The 14122-nt window shown below is 42.6% G+C and overlaps 1 protein-coding gene across 10 annotated transcripts in view; it reads right to left on the bottom strand.

The window, feature by feature from the left end:
* The window catches only part of LOC147024802 (protein Jade-1-like), an 89730-nt gene that overhangs the window by 38950 nt on the left and 36658 nt on the right, over nucleotides 1-14122 (bottom strand). For 9 of the 10 annotated variants that reach the window (XM_085885082.1, XM_085885079.1, XM_085885077.1 and 6 more), the window contains 3 exons: nucleotides 13015-13131; nucleotides 10446-10724; nucleotides 7494-7736 (listed from right to left, as the gene is read on the bottom strand). In XM_085885082.1, coding sequence (XP_085741208.1) covers nucleotides 7494-7736; nucleotides 10446-10724; nucleotides 13015-13131 — 639 coding nt within the window. The remainder of the gene's footprint in view (nucleotides 1-7493; nucleotides 7737-10445; nucleotides 10725-13014; nucleotides 13132-14122) is intronic. The other variant, XM_085885083.1, reaches the window with a different exon arrangement.

Raw genomic sequence — 14122 nt, 5'->3', positions numbered from 1 at the left:
TTTTAACAACTGAAATTTACATTATTTTTCAGTTTTTGGTAACCTAAAATTTTTTTTTTAACCTCTGGCAGTTTACCGCTTCGCTTTGTACCATTTCAGGTTATTCACTGGACTTGAACTGCTTAAATTTTCAGTTAAAACTGAAAAATGGGGGAGTTTTAAAACTTTTGACCGGTACAGTAGATGGAAGGGTTTTCCAAACGGTCCTTTCGGAAAGAGTGAGTGCGAGGGATTTCTCAGAACTGAAAGACATGCCTTTTGAATAATATACAGTGGTCTGCAAATAATATACAGTGCAAATAATATACAGTGGTATTCACCTCCCCCCCCCTTTCCAAAGTTTTCATATTTTGATGCCATCTGAGCTTATTTTGTGATGCTTTGATGATGCTTCATGATGTTCTTAATATATAGTCTTCACAAACTACTCCAAAGTGATAAAGCTAAAATATGCAGATAAAATGTGAATAAATTAGATTAACAAAGAAAAATAAGATGATTCTGTTACCCAAGTATTCAACTGCTTTGCGTAATTAATCCAAAATCACTTCAGGAGCAAATTATTTGTTTGAAAGGTTATAAAATTGTTGGGGTGGTGCTGAGGTGTCGTCCACCAGACGGCGGTCTCCTTGGGTTAACCTGAGGTGGTCCCTTTGGGTGGGTACCTGCAATGTCCTATCCCTAAAAGACGATGATCACCTGTCTCTGTTATCATCTGAGCTCAAGCGTTTGGACATCGGGATTGCAGCACTCTCTGAGGTTCGGAGACCAGATTGCGGCGAGATAATGGTGGGTGGTTACACCTACTATTGGTCTGGTTGCTCTGATGGTTACTATGCTCAAGGAGTTGCTGTCGCTGTGTCCATTAAGCTGACTCCAATGATAATTGAGATAACACCGGTCAACGAGCGTATCATGAGACGAAGGATTCGTCACTCCTTAGGTGTCATTTCCCTGGTCTCTGCATATGCTCTGACTGAGGCGAGTGATCTCACCGTGAAGGACGCATTTTATGCCACGCTCGAGTCTGTGGTTGATCAGGGCCCCAGGCGAGATACTCCTCCATTCTTGGGGGATTTCAATACATCGACTGGAACTGATAGGGATGGTTATGAGATGTGTGTTGGTCCCCATGGGTCTGGAACTGTGAACCAGAATAGCACCAAGTTCCTTTACTTTCCAAGAAGTCATGGAATTAGAGTGGCTGATTCATGGTTTCAGTACCAAAAGGCTCATTGCTGAACTTGGATTTCCATCGCTGGCAGTGTGGTAAAGGATATTGACCATGTGCTCGTTTATCGTCGCTGAAGGATGATCCAGAACTGCAGGGTCTACCGGAGTGCTCAGTTCCTCAACACTGACCACAGGCTTGTAGCAACGATTAATTTGCACCTTAAATCCAGGAGAATCCCAGCCGAGGCTGAATGTTGGCAAGCTTAAGGATGAGAGGGAAGCTGAGGAGATTGCGAACAGGCTGAGTGGAGATTTGGAGGGTCTGGGTGCTTTGGGGGATCCTGAAAAGTTGTAGAGTGCCTTCAGGACCACTGTGGTTTATGTTGGCAGGAGATGTCTTGGAACTCACCAGAGAGAGAAGAAGAATTTTGCCTCTCAAGGGACACTGGATACCATTGACCAGAGTCGCAGAGCCAGGCTGAACGGCAGAGCTAAACTCTTCAGGGAGCTGAGGCATAAAACTGAACGTGCACCAAGAGTGGACAAGGAGGCTTACATGCGAGGAATCTGTTAGGGGGTAGAGAATTATCTGTGGTGAAGTGATTCTCGTCCGGCTAACAGGGGAATTCACGCATTGCGTTCCTCCAAGCCCCTCCCTCGGTGTACTGCAGTTAGAGCGGAGGGTGGTGTGCTCTTGACAGAGGAGTCCGAAGTGAAGACCCGCTGAACCAGTTACTTTGAGTGGCTGTACCAGGCTGATCCACCAGCTGTTGAGTTGGATGTCAGGGGGTGTTAATTTCCCTATTGCTGACCCTCCAATCAAATGTGATCCACCTTTGTTTGAGGAAACACAGGCTGCGGTGAACCGGCTGAAATGGCGTTAAGCTCCAGGGATTTGTGGCAACCACGCTGAACTTCTCAAGGCTGGTGGGAATGCTGTACTCATGTCATTGCATGCAGTTCTGTGCTATGCCTGGAACACAGGCATCATCCCAACTGACAAAGAGGGGCCTTGTTGTCCATCTCTGGAAAGGGAAGGGTGATCGCCAAGACTGCAACAACTACCAAGGGGTGACGCTGCTCTCAGTGCCGGGCAAGGTCCTTGCTCGGATAATTCTTGATAGGGTTCGCCACCATCTGCTTGAGCACCAGCGTCCAGAGCAGTCAGGCTTTACACCAAAGAGGTCAACGATTGACCGTATCCTTGCTCTTCGTGTCCTCACCGAATGCAGACGAGAGTTTCGGCAGGGGCTGCTTGCAGCCTATGTTGATATCTGTAAAGCATTTGATTCAGTGAATCGGGATGCCCTCTGGAAGATTATTGGTCTTCGTGGGGTGCCACCAAAACTGATCAATCTGATGTCTGAACTATAATCTGGGATTGAGAATGTTGCGAGACGTGGTGCATCCATCTCAGACTTATTTCCAGTTGTTCCTGGAGTTCGTTAGGGGCGTGTAATGGCCCACACATTTTTCAGCACTTGTATGGACTGGATTCTGGGGAGAATATCGGAGAAATCAAGCTGTGGTGCATCGCTGGGGAATGTCAAGATCTCTGACCTTGATTTCACAGATGATGCAGTCATTTTTGCGGAGACTCTCAATATCCTTTTGGGGACCTCGAGGTGCTGAATGAGGAGTCTGAGCCGCTGGGATTACGAATTTCCTGGGTCAAAACGAAGATACAGGCTTTCAATGATCTCTTGGATGCTGCTGTCCTGTCTGTACCCGTTTGTAGCAAGGATGTTGAGGTCAGGAAGAGATTCACTTACCTTGGCAGTGATATTCATGTCTCTGCTGGCTGTGAGCCAGAAGTCAAAAGACGTCTGGGTCAGGCCTGGAGAGTCATGCATTTACTGGATCAGGAGTGTGGCGCTGCCGGTACCTGTGTGGGAGGACGAAATTCCAAGTCTTCAGGTCCTTGGTGCTTCCAGTCTTGCTCTGCGGATGTGAGACTTGGACTCTGACCAGGGATCTGAGACAGAGACTTGATTCCTTTGGCACCAGGTCTCTTCGGAGAATCCTTGGCAATCGCTGGTCGGACTTTGTGTCCAACGAGCGGTTGCTAAGAGAGACTCAAATGAGATTTGTTACCTGTATAATCCGTGAGCGTCAGCTGCGGCTGTATGGACATGTGGCTCGTTTTCCTTACGCTGATCCTGCTCAACAGATTCTCTCAGGGAGGCAGCCTCATGAGTGGAGGAGGCCAATGAGCCAACCACATTCCTTGTGATTGCAGCAGGTTGATCAGCATTTCAAGGAGATGGGGCTGCCTGGGAGATGGCCATACGGAGGCCCCTGGAGTACCGGTGGAAATTCACTAACCAATATAATGAAAAATCTTCGATTTTGCATGTAACAAACAAACAGAAAGGGGTGAAAACATAACCTCCTTCACCTTCATTGGCGGCGGTAATAAACGGGTAGGACCAGAGATAAACCCCACAGAAAAGCCTTGAGCAGGGAGGCCAAATTGCTGCGTGTGCTAATCCCATGCAGATTTATCACCACCAACTTGAGTTACACAAGCAGAGTGCCCTCCCAAGAAAATTTGCGCCCTGCCCTCACCACTCCCTCCCCCCCACCCCCAAGACCACCGGCAAAGATAAAAAATAAAAAACACCCCTATACATTAAATGGGGTCGTGCTGATCCTCTGGAGCAAGTTTGGATGTAATTGGCCCAGAAATGTAGGAGAAGAGTGATAAACAAACAAAAAAAACCCACAAATACCGGTCCGTGAATTATAGTAAGGATGCCAAGGAATTTGGCATGCTAATTTCCATAAAATGAACTTATCATGCTGGAGACGCCTCCAATTCCCCCCTCCCCTCACCCACTCTAAAAAAATATAGAAAAAACACTGGGATAAAGAAAATGCAGATTTAATGGAAACTTAAAGTAGGTGAGGACAGTAACAGAAAAAGACCAACTGGTCTGCGATGTGCCTATATAATAAAGAAGCAGGCTGAAGCTTATACAGTATATTGTAAGTATTATGGTCACCACACATGCAGGAGAACAATGAGACACACAAAAGGGGAAAGAAATGAAGAAGAGATGGAGAGGGAAGGGTAGGTCTTCCCTCATCTGGAGGTTTTGTGGAAAAGTACGACATGGGGGTGTGGATGCTGGTTCTTTCCCACACACTACAGTTACAAGGTGGGGTGTGGGCTCCATCTCTTAAGAGCATGTGTAGGGCAGACATGGAGACCAGGAAAGACAAGAAGGTGAACTGGTCGAAAGAGGGAAGATGCAGGCAGTAGAGTGACAGAGAAAAATGATGAGAGCCTCACTCATCTCTACTCGACTGAACTCTTCGATTTGAACTCTCGCTCGACTTCAAGGTTCAAATGAACTGCCGTCGGAATAATCGCGCCGGCGCTTGTATGGATTCTGGCCTGTGACATCACGCTGTCTACAGATTGGTGCCGACTGCTCTGTCGGCCCCAGCACATGATTCTGAGCTAGCTCTCGAGCACTGTGCACACGTTCAAAATAAATATATATATATATATATATATATATATATATATATATATATATATATATATATATATATATATATATATAATTCCTGATTTCTGAACGAACAGGTTCGCCATGATTCTCCCACAGCAAAGTGAAAGAGGACTTTCCTTTCATTCCACTCGGTTTGGGTTATGGCTGGTAGCATGTAAAAAGCCTTTTGTTCATGACTTGGCCTGTTGCTGTGTCCTACAAATGCATAAAAGTTCAGTTTTTCATGTTAAATGGGGAAAAACAGCCTTTGTCACGACCATGCTCTGTGAATATGCTCATGGCCTCCAGTACTTGTCTTCCAAAACAAAGCCGGGATAAAAATTCACATGACATATGACGAGTTCAGAACCATCCATAGTTACATGAGTTCAACCAATAAAGTTTTTAGAGTGAAGAGAAACACATCAAGTTCATTCATACCTATCCTGAAAAATAAATTTTCTTCTTCTTTCGGCTGCTCCCGTTAGGGGTCGCCACAGCGGGTCATCCGTTATGATCCGCATAATGATTTGGCACAGGTTTTACGCCGGATGCCCTTCCTGACGCAACCCTGGTCGCCTCTTACGACACAGGGATATGGTACACCTATTTTAACCGGGGCATACACCGGGCCGAGTACACTGGTACTCACTTCGCCGACCTCGGAAGGATGACAGGCTGAGTCAACCCCCTGGTGTATTAATTCAAGCGGCCAACGGGGCTTGAACTCAGGACCTTTTGGATCCCAAGCCGCAACCCTAACCACTACGCCAACACCATGCCTCTATCCTGAAAATAAATAAATAAATAAATAAATAAATAAATCCCACACAAGCCATTGCCATCGCTCTTTTGGCACCATATCAAAATCCAGCGGATTACACGAGTGTTTATATGCATCACTCGTCATTGATGCGGAATGGCTGATCCAACATCTTCAGATGACTGAAAACGAATTTGACACTGCATTCTCAGACAAAGTTGAACACTGAAAATGAGGGGAATTCCGTTTCTGTGGATCATGATGATGTTAATTTAGACAGAATGGGGAAGTGAGAATTAAATACATGGTTTTACACAACGAACAGCAAGATGCAGAAGCAAGATTCGGCAACAGAGGCTGGTAAATACATGTACATGTACACAGGTAGCACAGATAAGCCTAACATTTGTGGAAAATAAACTCATTTATATCAAGTGAAAGCAATATAATGTTTGACATTTGTCTGTAATTCTTCCTGTCAAAAAACGAGACTAATACAACCCAGAGATACCCAAAACATGTAGTAACGATAGTTAATATTGTCGTGTCCAGGTCAGTTAACACAGACGCTGGACGGATGAGCCAAACTGGCATTTTACTCCCACAGACGACATTCCAAATTATGGCGGACAACACGCATGGGTTGTGAGTAGAGACACGAGAAACTTAAAGCTTTTGTAAAACCAACGGGTTTATTTTCCATAATCCAAACAACCAGTGGAAGATTGATCCGCCGAAAGGAATATGACAGCGGGTTGGGAGGGAAGGAAGGGAATGCAAGTAATAAATAATTATATAGAATGAGAAGAAAATGAATCTAAAAAAACAAAGGCGCCTCACTCCGGACTCAGTCACAGATGGGAAAAGGGAACAAAAACAGGGGGACTCAGTTCTGGCGGCAGCGGGGACGAGCAGGCGATGAGGATGGACAAGGACGACGATGAGGCGAGAAGACGATGGGGAGATCAAGACCAGGATGATGAGACAAAGGCACATGGGCAGGTTGATGAACAGGGCAAGGCAGGAACGATGAAATGGTAGGCAGACAGGCAGAATGACCTACTCAACACTCTCCCACAATTTGTTCTCCTCAGAACCTTTTCTCTCAGATCTCCAGATCTCCTCAGACCCGCACACCCAATTCCCCCAGGCGGAAATAGCATCCCTTTCCTATAGTAATTCTCTGCAGATTACTGTAGTAGGGCTGTTACCAACTATAATATACGAGTACAACTCATACACTATAGTTCTAACTGTAGCATTTTTGCCTGGGCCCAGCCGTGTTCTCCTCAGACCAACTTCCCGATTCAGCTCCTCCTCCTTCTCCCCAGGCAACGCTCCACCCCCAAGGGATGAGTCTTCCACTCCGCCCGTGAAGGCGTTCATAGCTCTGCCTCTTGGGAGGCGACAAACGCTCCTCCCCTCGTTCTCTTGCCGAGTCTCCCGGCACCCTCCGGTAGAGGTTGACAGATATACACACAATTTCCTTAACCATACTCCCTGACTATTACCAAGCACCACCCCCTGCATGGTGCACAAACAGGACAATTCTTAAGCTAACTTTTCCCTACTTAAAACATCAAAATTGGCCAACTACTCATTCTCGGACCATGCTACTCTATACATTCCTATCTGCTCTATGGTAATATCTACCCCTCGATCCCACAAAGGTAACAATATTATCACATCACCATAAACACAATGAAAATTCAAACAATGGGGGCAAATTGTCTGAAAACTAAGAAAACAAATGCAATCAGTTTCATTCCAGTGTTGAAGATATGTTGAAGATATGTTCCAGTGTTGAAAAAGGCCATATTCGATTTTGTAATACCAAAAATGAGGAACACAAAAAGGCACATTCACAATATAGATCGCGATATCATGAACATTGGAACATTTTCCTTGCATTTGTGCAAATACCATTGTAAAATGGGCTTGTGGAAAAGGCACTCTTCTGCAACTGACAAACAAGATCCTCGATGCACAATCCACTGCAAAATATTTCTGGCTTTGTGTGCCCCTGATTTTAAGGCATAAAGCTCACATGTGCGTACCCTCTCCAGATCCTGGCGAAGATGCATGAACATACGGACACGCCGTGCCAGACTATCTGCTTCTCCTTCAGCATTGGAAACCCCAGCATCCGAAATGGCCATCTCAGAAAGATGCAGCAGGGGACGGCAGCGTGCTGCTTGGCGTTTCAACTTCCAATAATTAAAAACGAGGTCAACGGACAGATCGGGAAGATGCAAGTTCCCTACCACATCTGCCGGGCGCACGAGTGTGTAGAACTCCTCCTGAATGTACAAGATTGGTAACCAATATTTGAACAAACAATAAAAATACAACAGCAAATCATTAATGTAAACATCAGCATACCCTTGGAAAAAAAAATTACACAACAAGCAAATAAAAGTGTAGCGAAAAACATCTGGCCAGACACTTGTTTGGTTGATGTGAATGGACAAAGCATACTGTATTTGAATTATTATTTTTTTAATTCTATGCAATGTGAAACTATTTTATGAATGTCAACAATGACAATACAATTCGTGTTTTCTCTTTACCAATCATTCTTATCTGACAGTCCTCAATTATGTCAGAAAAAAACATAAAAAAAAAATGACCAAACAAGGTCAGAAGATGCATGAACATACGGAATAAGGAATAAAGGTCAGAAGGAATAAAACCACAATACAGCACCACAATCCTTTTATGGATTGCCATTACAAGATCTTTTGTAATTTTTGTCATAGGTGGCAATAGCAACACTTCCATGAAAATGTCAATGTTGGTAGTAGTTGTACATTTGCCATGTGGGTTGGTGCAATTGTGTATTTTATTTTTTGTGGGATTGAGATGAAAAAAAACATCAAAATGCTTTCTCAATAAGATTGCCAATTAAAAAAAAAAATATATATATATATATATATATATATATATATATATATTCCAATTCAAAACATCAAACTATTTCCAATTTCATCATGCTCCACTACCACCCACCCTGTGCAGTGTTATAGATAGATGCTTTTTAAAGGGTCACATGATCACATCTATTTACATGAGGAAGTACTGCACGATTTGCTTGAATAGTACGCATACGGTATATGGAAAAGTGAATTTAGAATGCTCCCTTCAGTAACTGGCATGAGCTTCTGAACCCCCAATTGAAGCATCAGCAGACCATTCTGGGTTCTTCTCCTTCGTAAATTATGCATTTTGTTGTACCTCACAATCTACGATAGACTTTACGGGGGAGGGTAATTTTTCCGGGAGCGGATCTCACTCTGTGCATGTGTAAGTGGCGTTCAATGTTGTGTGTTGATGTTGTCATGCTTTTAAAAGCAAATTTAAAAAAAACAAAAAAAAAATTATGGTAAGTGGACAATACCCAAGACAGAATGTCGTTTCCTTTTGTTGGAATCATTGTAACTGCTTCAGCCATTATTGTGTTAGGCTGGATGACATTTATCAACAATTTGGCTATTTTGCAATATCTCAAAAGTTGGTATTTTGGCATATTTTTCATTCTTGTTAGAGTTATGAAAAGGTTTGACAATAAAAGGTATGACTTGTCAAGGCTTATGTCTTCACTCCATAGGAGTTTTTCAGCATATTATTTTGTACACATTTGATAGGGTGGCCATTTTTACCATACTCAATGACAACATTCCAGCATGCTATTTCATCATGTGACAATAAGGCCTTCAAAATATTTGTATTTCCAAAAGAGAACACTGTCTGACATCATTGTGAATGTGCTGTTACTCGATTGCCAATCGTAAAAAAAATAGATATATACAATTTTAAAAATGCAAAAAACAAACCAGAGAATCACAATAAATCCTGCTATTTTGAACTGGCAGAAGACGAAACACATGTATCCAATGCTATACTAATTCCTCTCCATGATATAGTGAAAACTGTAAAAGGCCCAATGAAAATAATCACAGATATATGGAACATGTTAGCAAATAAATAATGAAGTACAGTATGTATGTCGTACAATATCTATGTACTAGATAGAAGGTTTAAACAAACAAACATCCAGTAAACCAAGAATGGCAACATCCTGGTACAACCACACAGCAAAATCTCCAAACTATGTTGCCTCGCTGAATGTAGAGAGAAAAATTACGTTGTCCTAAAAGATGCCACACCTGGTAACCAGTGGTCTGGGAAGTGACATCACTCCCTGCCCCCCCACCCCCAACACCAAAGCTTCGTGGCTCTGTCCCGTGCAATCTCAAGGATTTGTGTACATGTGTATGTGTGACTTGTGTATGCAGCTGTTCAACATATCATTTGTTTATTTATGTTTCGTTATATGCATTATAATGCAAAAGCACCATTGCATGTATAAAAGTAATTTCATTTTTTTTATGGAACTGCATGTATATGTATTGAACTAAATCCTGTTTTATCATTGCCTTCGGTTTTTTTTACACATTTAGCATTGTGTTTCACCCAATCACATGGGCTGGTGGAATGTAACCCACGATAGAGTGGTGTTGTAGTGTACATCATGAGTGGCCAGTGTTCAGTTGTGACAAGATGGTCTTGACTCTAGAGGTATGCACACTACCCTCTAAGTTGTCTAGCTGGGTTTGAATCCCAACCCAGCTATAAACCGTCATCCTGATGTTTCACAGGCAGGGTGATTCATCAATGTGCATATCTTCCCACAGATGGACGATAAATGGGTGTCCCTTCTGCCAGCATTCGTTGGTGGACCTTAAAGTTTAACAATTATACAATTTATTTCAGAAAATATCACACTGCAATGTTTTTTCATTGATGAAATTCAATGTTTTAAACCATAGATAAATCGATTCTGAGTGGATGTCAAGGCCCAGACTTCCAGGAAGAAAAAAAAAAGTATTTACTTGTACGTCAAAAAATACTGCACTCGTCCAGGCATCAAAAAATGATCACACCATCATAAACAAAGTCACAATCCCTTGCATGATACTCATAATTCAAATGCTTGGTCGTTTCCTCACCTTGAGCTGCTGCAGCTTCCGTGCACGCAAATTGCTGAGTTCCTCCGCAGTTTGTTTTTCCACTGCGCTAGATGTATGCGCTGTTCCTTCATCTCGAGATCCTTCAGGTCCTGATGTTCTTGCTCCTTCAGGACCTGCTGAGACTTTCTTTCGCCCATGCTTAGCACAGAAGGCTTTGAACTTAACCTGTTCTGAGCCTTCCAGTGCTGCCCGCATCTCAAGGCCACTTTCAAACGCGCACGTTACATGAAATGCTGTGATGCAGCTCTTTACAGAGCACTGCACACACACAAACACACACACACACACACACACACACACACACACACGTGCAATGTCATTTACTCTGCATCATCCTGGATAATTATTTCAGCTTCCATTCCACTGGCTTACAAGAAATAAACTAGAATGGCACTCTTCAATGTCACATCGACATCGACATATATGCCTTCACCCACATTATTACACCATTATACATACATTCTTGTACCAAGTTTGATTTAAATCCCTGAACCCAGATTCAAAAATTAAATAATTCTGGCTGCCAGACCATGCGTCAAATCAGGGTGAAATTTAAAACGTACATTCCCCATGATGACTAGATCATAATTGTGAAGATTCACATCGATTGATGAAGCCGTTTAAGAGAAATAACTTTTTTAGGATTTCCGTTCAATGCAATCTGGCTGTCAGGCCACGTGACCTATTAATTATTCGTGAACACCACAGTATCGCCAGGACTTGGGGAGCATGTGGGTGAAGTTTCCCCTCAATCTGTCAAGCCGTTCTGGAGAGGAAGACTTTTAAATGTTTATCCTTTAAAAAGTCAAAGCTGCCAAACTATGTGACCTATGATGTCATAGGTGGAGAACCTTTTGCTCCTCATGGATAGGTGATCATACCTAAAAAGTTCCACCTCGATCTGTTCAGCCGTTTCGGAGAAGATAATTTTTTAAGGTTTAAAAAAAATTAAAATGGCTGCAGAACCACAAAACCGATGACGTCATCAATTTTTCTTCCCTCATACAATTTAGACCGACATGACCCTCAATTTTCATGCTGATCGAATAAAGAGTTTGACGTATGCAATTATGACATCATAATGAAGCCACCTATGATATCATTTTAATTATTTTTTTTTTAAATCACACTTCTTTGCCATGGGGAGTATTTCACGTGTGCCAAGTTTCACTTTTTTCCATGCAGTGGTTTCGGAGATACAGGCATCCAAAGTTTTTCCGTTTTTCCAACATGGCTGCCTCACCACAATATCTATGATGCCATAATTATCATGAAAACATACTACATGAAAACATCAAAAACATAATGCCTCCAGCGACTTCGTCAGCGGAAGCATACAGAATAAAAAAAAAAACATAAAAGATTGCTATTTTTAAAGGTTAAAAACGTTTTCATATGAAAATAGACAATTGATTGAGATGCAGTTTCCACAGCCATGAATCTATTTTTAATCAAATTTTACATGTAAATAGAAGAAAGGAAGTGGAAGAATATTTGTAAAGCCAGTCAGTGTATGTAAGGACAGGTTGTTTTGAGCAGTTTGCAACTCAAAAACTCAAAAAAATATGCTCTGTAAAACAGGTTCGAGACAGTACATGTCCAATTTTATGGCTTCAATAGCAAGAAAAATTCCGCTTAAAATGCTACGCTTCATCTAAACACAACAATATGAGGCAATATGAGGAGTGTCCAAATTTTCACTATAGGAGCGACGACTCATGCAGTATGTTTTCATGATAATTATGGCATCATAGATATTGTGGTGAGGCAGCCATGTTGTAAAAATCAATCCAAAAGATACTTTGTGTGTTGGTGGGGTGGTGACTGCTCAACCCAATGTGGATGATTTCTTCTATGAACCTTGACCTCTGAACAAATTTTATTGTGAGGGCTGAGAGGTGGTTGTGAGGCATCAATATCATCTACCTCAGAGGTTATCTGGTGATGTTAAGATTAACATCCAAAAACATCACATAACACCCAAAAGGAACTTTAAGCAGATGACTAATTTGCAACACTTAATAATTTAACTTCTTCTCCTTCTTCATTAACGGGCACAATTATTCCCACATTCTTGAGGGGTTGGTTGGGGGAAGCTTGGCCAAAGTCTCTTTCATGGTCAGGCCTGACGTTCGACTAAGGTTAGGGAAGGAATTTGGCCAGGATAGTTTGCCTACACTTCGCGAAGATCACAGTGGTATCTTTTAGCTTCCACCGACTAATGCCAGCAGAAGGGACGTCAGTTTAATGTCCCATCCGAGAGAGGGCACACCCGCTGATGAATCACCTTGCCTGTGAAACAATGGGATGACAGTTTATAGCTGGGAGAGATTTGGAAACCAGGCTACACAGCTTGGAGGCAAGTGTGCGTACACCTCAAAGCCATCCCATCAGCCAACCCTGACACTTAATAATTTATCCATCTATGAATTTTTTTTTTTTTTTTAACCACATGGAAGAAAGCCTCAAGCAAACCAAATTCACCAAGGGATGAGGGACAGAGAGGAAAGGAGAGATATAGTAATTTTCATCCAAAAAGACATCTGACCTGGATACATGCTCCAGTCTTCTCACGACAGACAGAACAGATGAGAGACCACCGACTGGCTGGCACATGGGATATTTTTGTAACCGGCTCCATGCGTTCTGGACAGCCAATACTCACCTGGAAGGAGGAGGAAAAGATTTGCAAAAGCACCAAGCCAGCTCCTGATTTCTATTAATAGTCTGTCCTATCCTGGCCGAAACTTAGAAGGATGGTGTCCCTCGACATATTTTGTTCCTGGTTTACATTTGCGATCTCCCCTTATCTTTGGAAAGACTAGATGACTTTGTGGATAACTCCACAATGTCCCAGAAAGTCTTCCACAACAACAAAAGGAATGCTGCTACATACCCTTGTTTTCCATTCTGGAGAAAATAATAGGCTGGTCAAATCACCTGGAATCTGTCATTCAACACCTCAAAGTCCTACACACTCACTTTGTCAAGATAAAATCAGGATAGCCAACACTCCAATTTACTTCTGCTCAGGCAGAGGTGGTCTTTGGAGCTCTTTAGATATACAATCTGCCATGATCTTTCCTGAGCTATGCATCTAGTATGGCCTCCAGAACAGGGAACACATTGAATTCTCTGCAGTGCGAGTATATATTCCTTACTTGCTCTCAGTTCCTAGAAGTTTACAAGACCTGCATCCACAGTGGTGTAGATCAATACGACTATCCACTGTGGGATGCTGCTGCTGGATCTCACCTTGTACTCCAGGAAGTAGTGGAATCTAGGCCATGCAGGAAGAGGCTCAATAGCAAACCTAGAGCAGCACTCAGTAGAGCGCGTACCTCTGCCAGGCTGAACAGTTTACGTTTTGTATCCCACTGATGGGCCGGATCAGGACCCAGATCGTCAAGAAAATCGAATCTTGTTTGTTCTTGTCATCTACTCAACTCACTCAAAGTTTCGACCGAATCCGTCCATAACTTTTTGAGATATCATGCTAATCATCATTTTTGGCCCTATCCCTCAAAGGTGAAGAATCATTAAAAATTCTACTATCCGATCCCGATCCAGATCTTCACAAAAATCGAATCAATTCGGCCTTGTATGCCCAAAATATAAGCTCACTGCTTACATACACTCTTCCAGATTGCCAAATC

This window comes from Eptatretus burgeri, chromosome 6 (assembly GCF_056783735.1).
Source record: "Eptatretus burgeri isolate ZD-2024b chromosome 6, Ebu_testis_v1, whole genome shotgun sequence".
In the NCBI taxonomy this organism is placed as follows: Eukaryota; Metazoa; Chordata; class Myxini; order Myxiniformes; family Myxinidae; genus Eptatretus; species Eptatretus burgeri.
The sequence above is the reverse complement of the archived record's forward strand: the minus strand, read 5'-3'. Positions and strand labels throughout refer to the sequence as shown.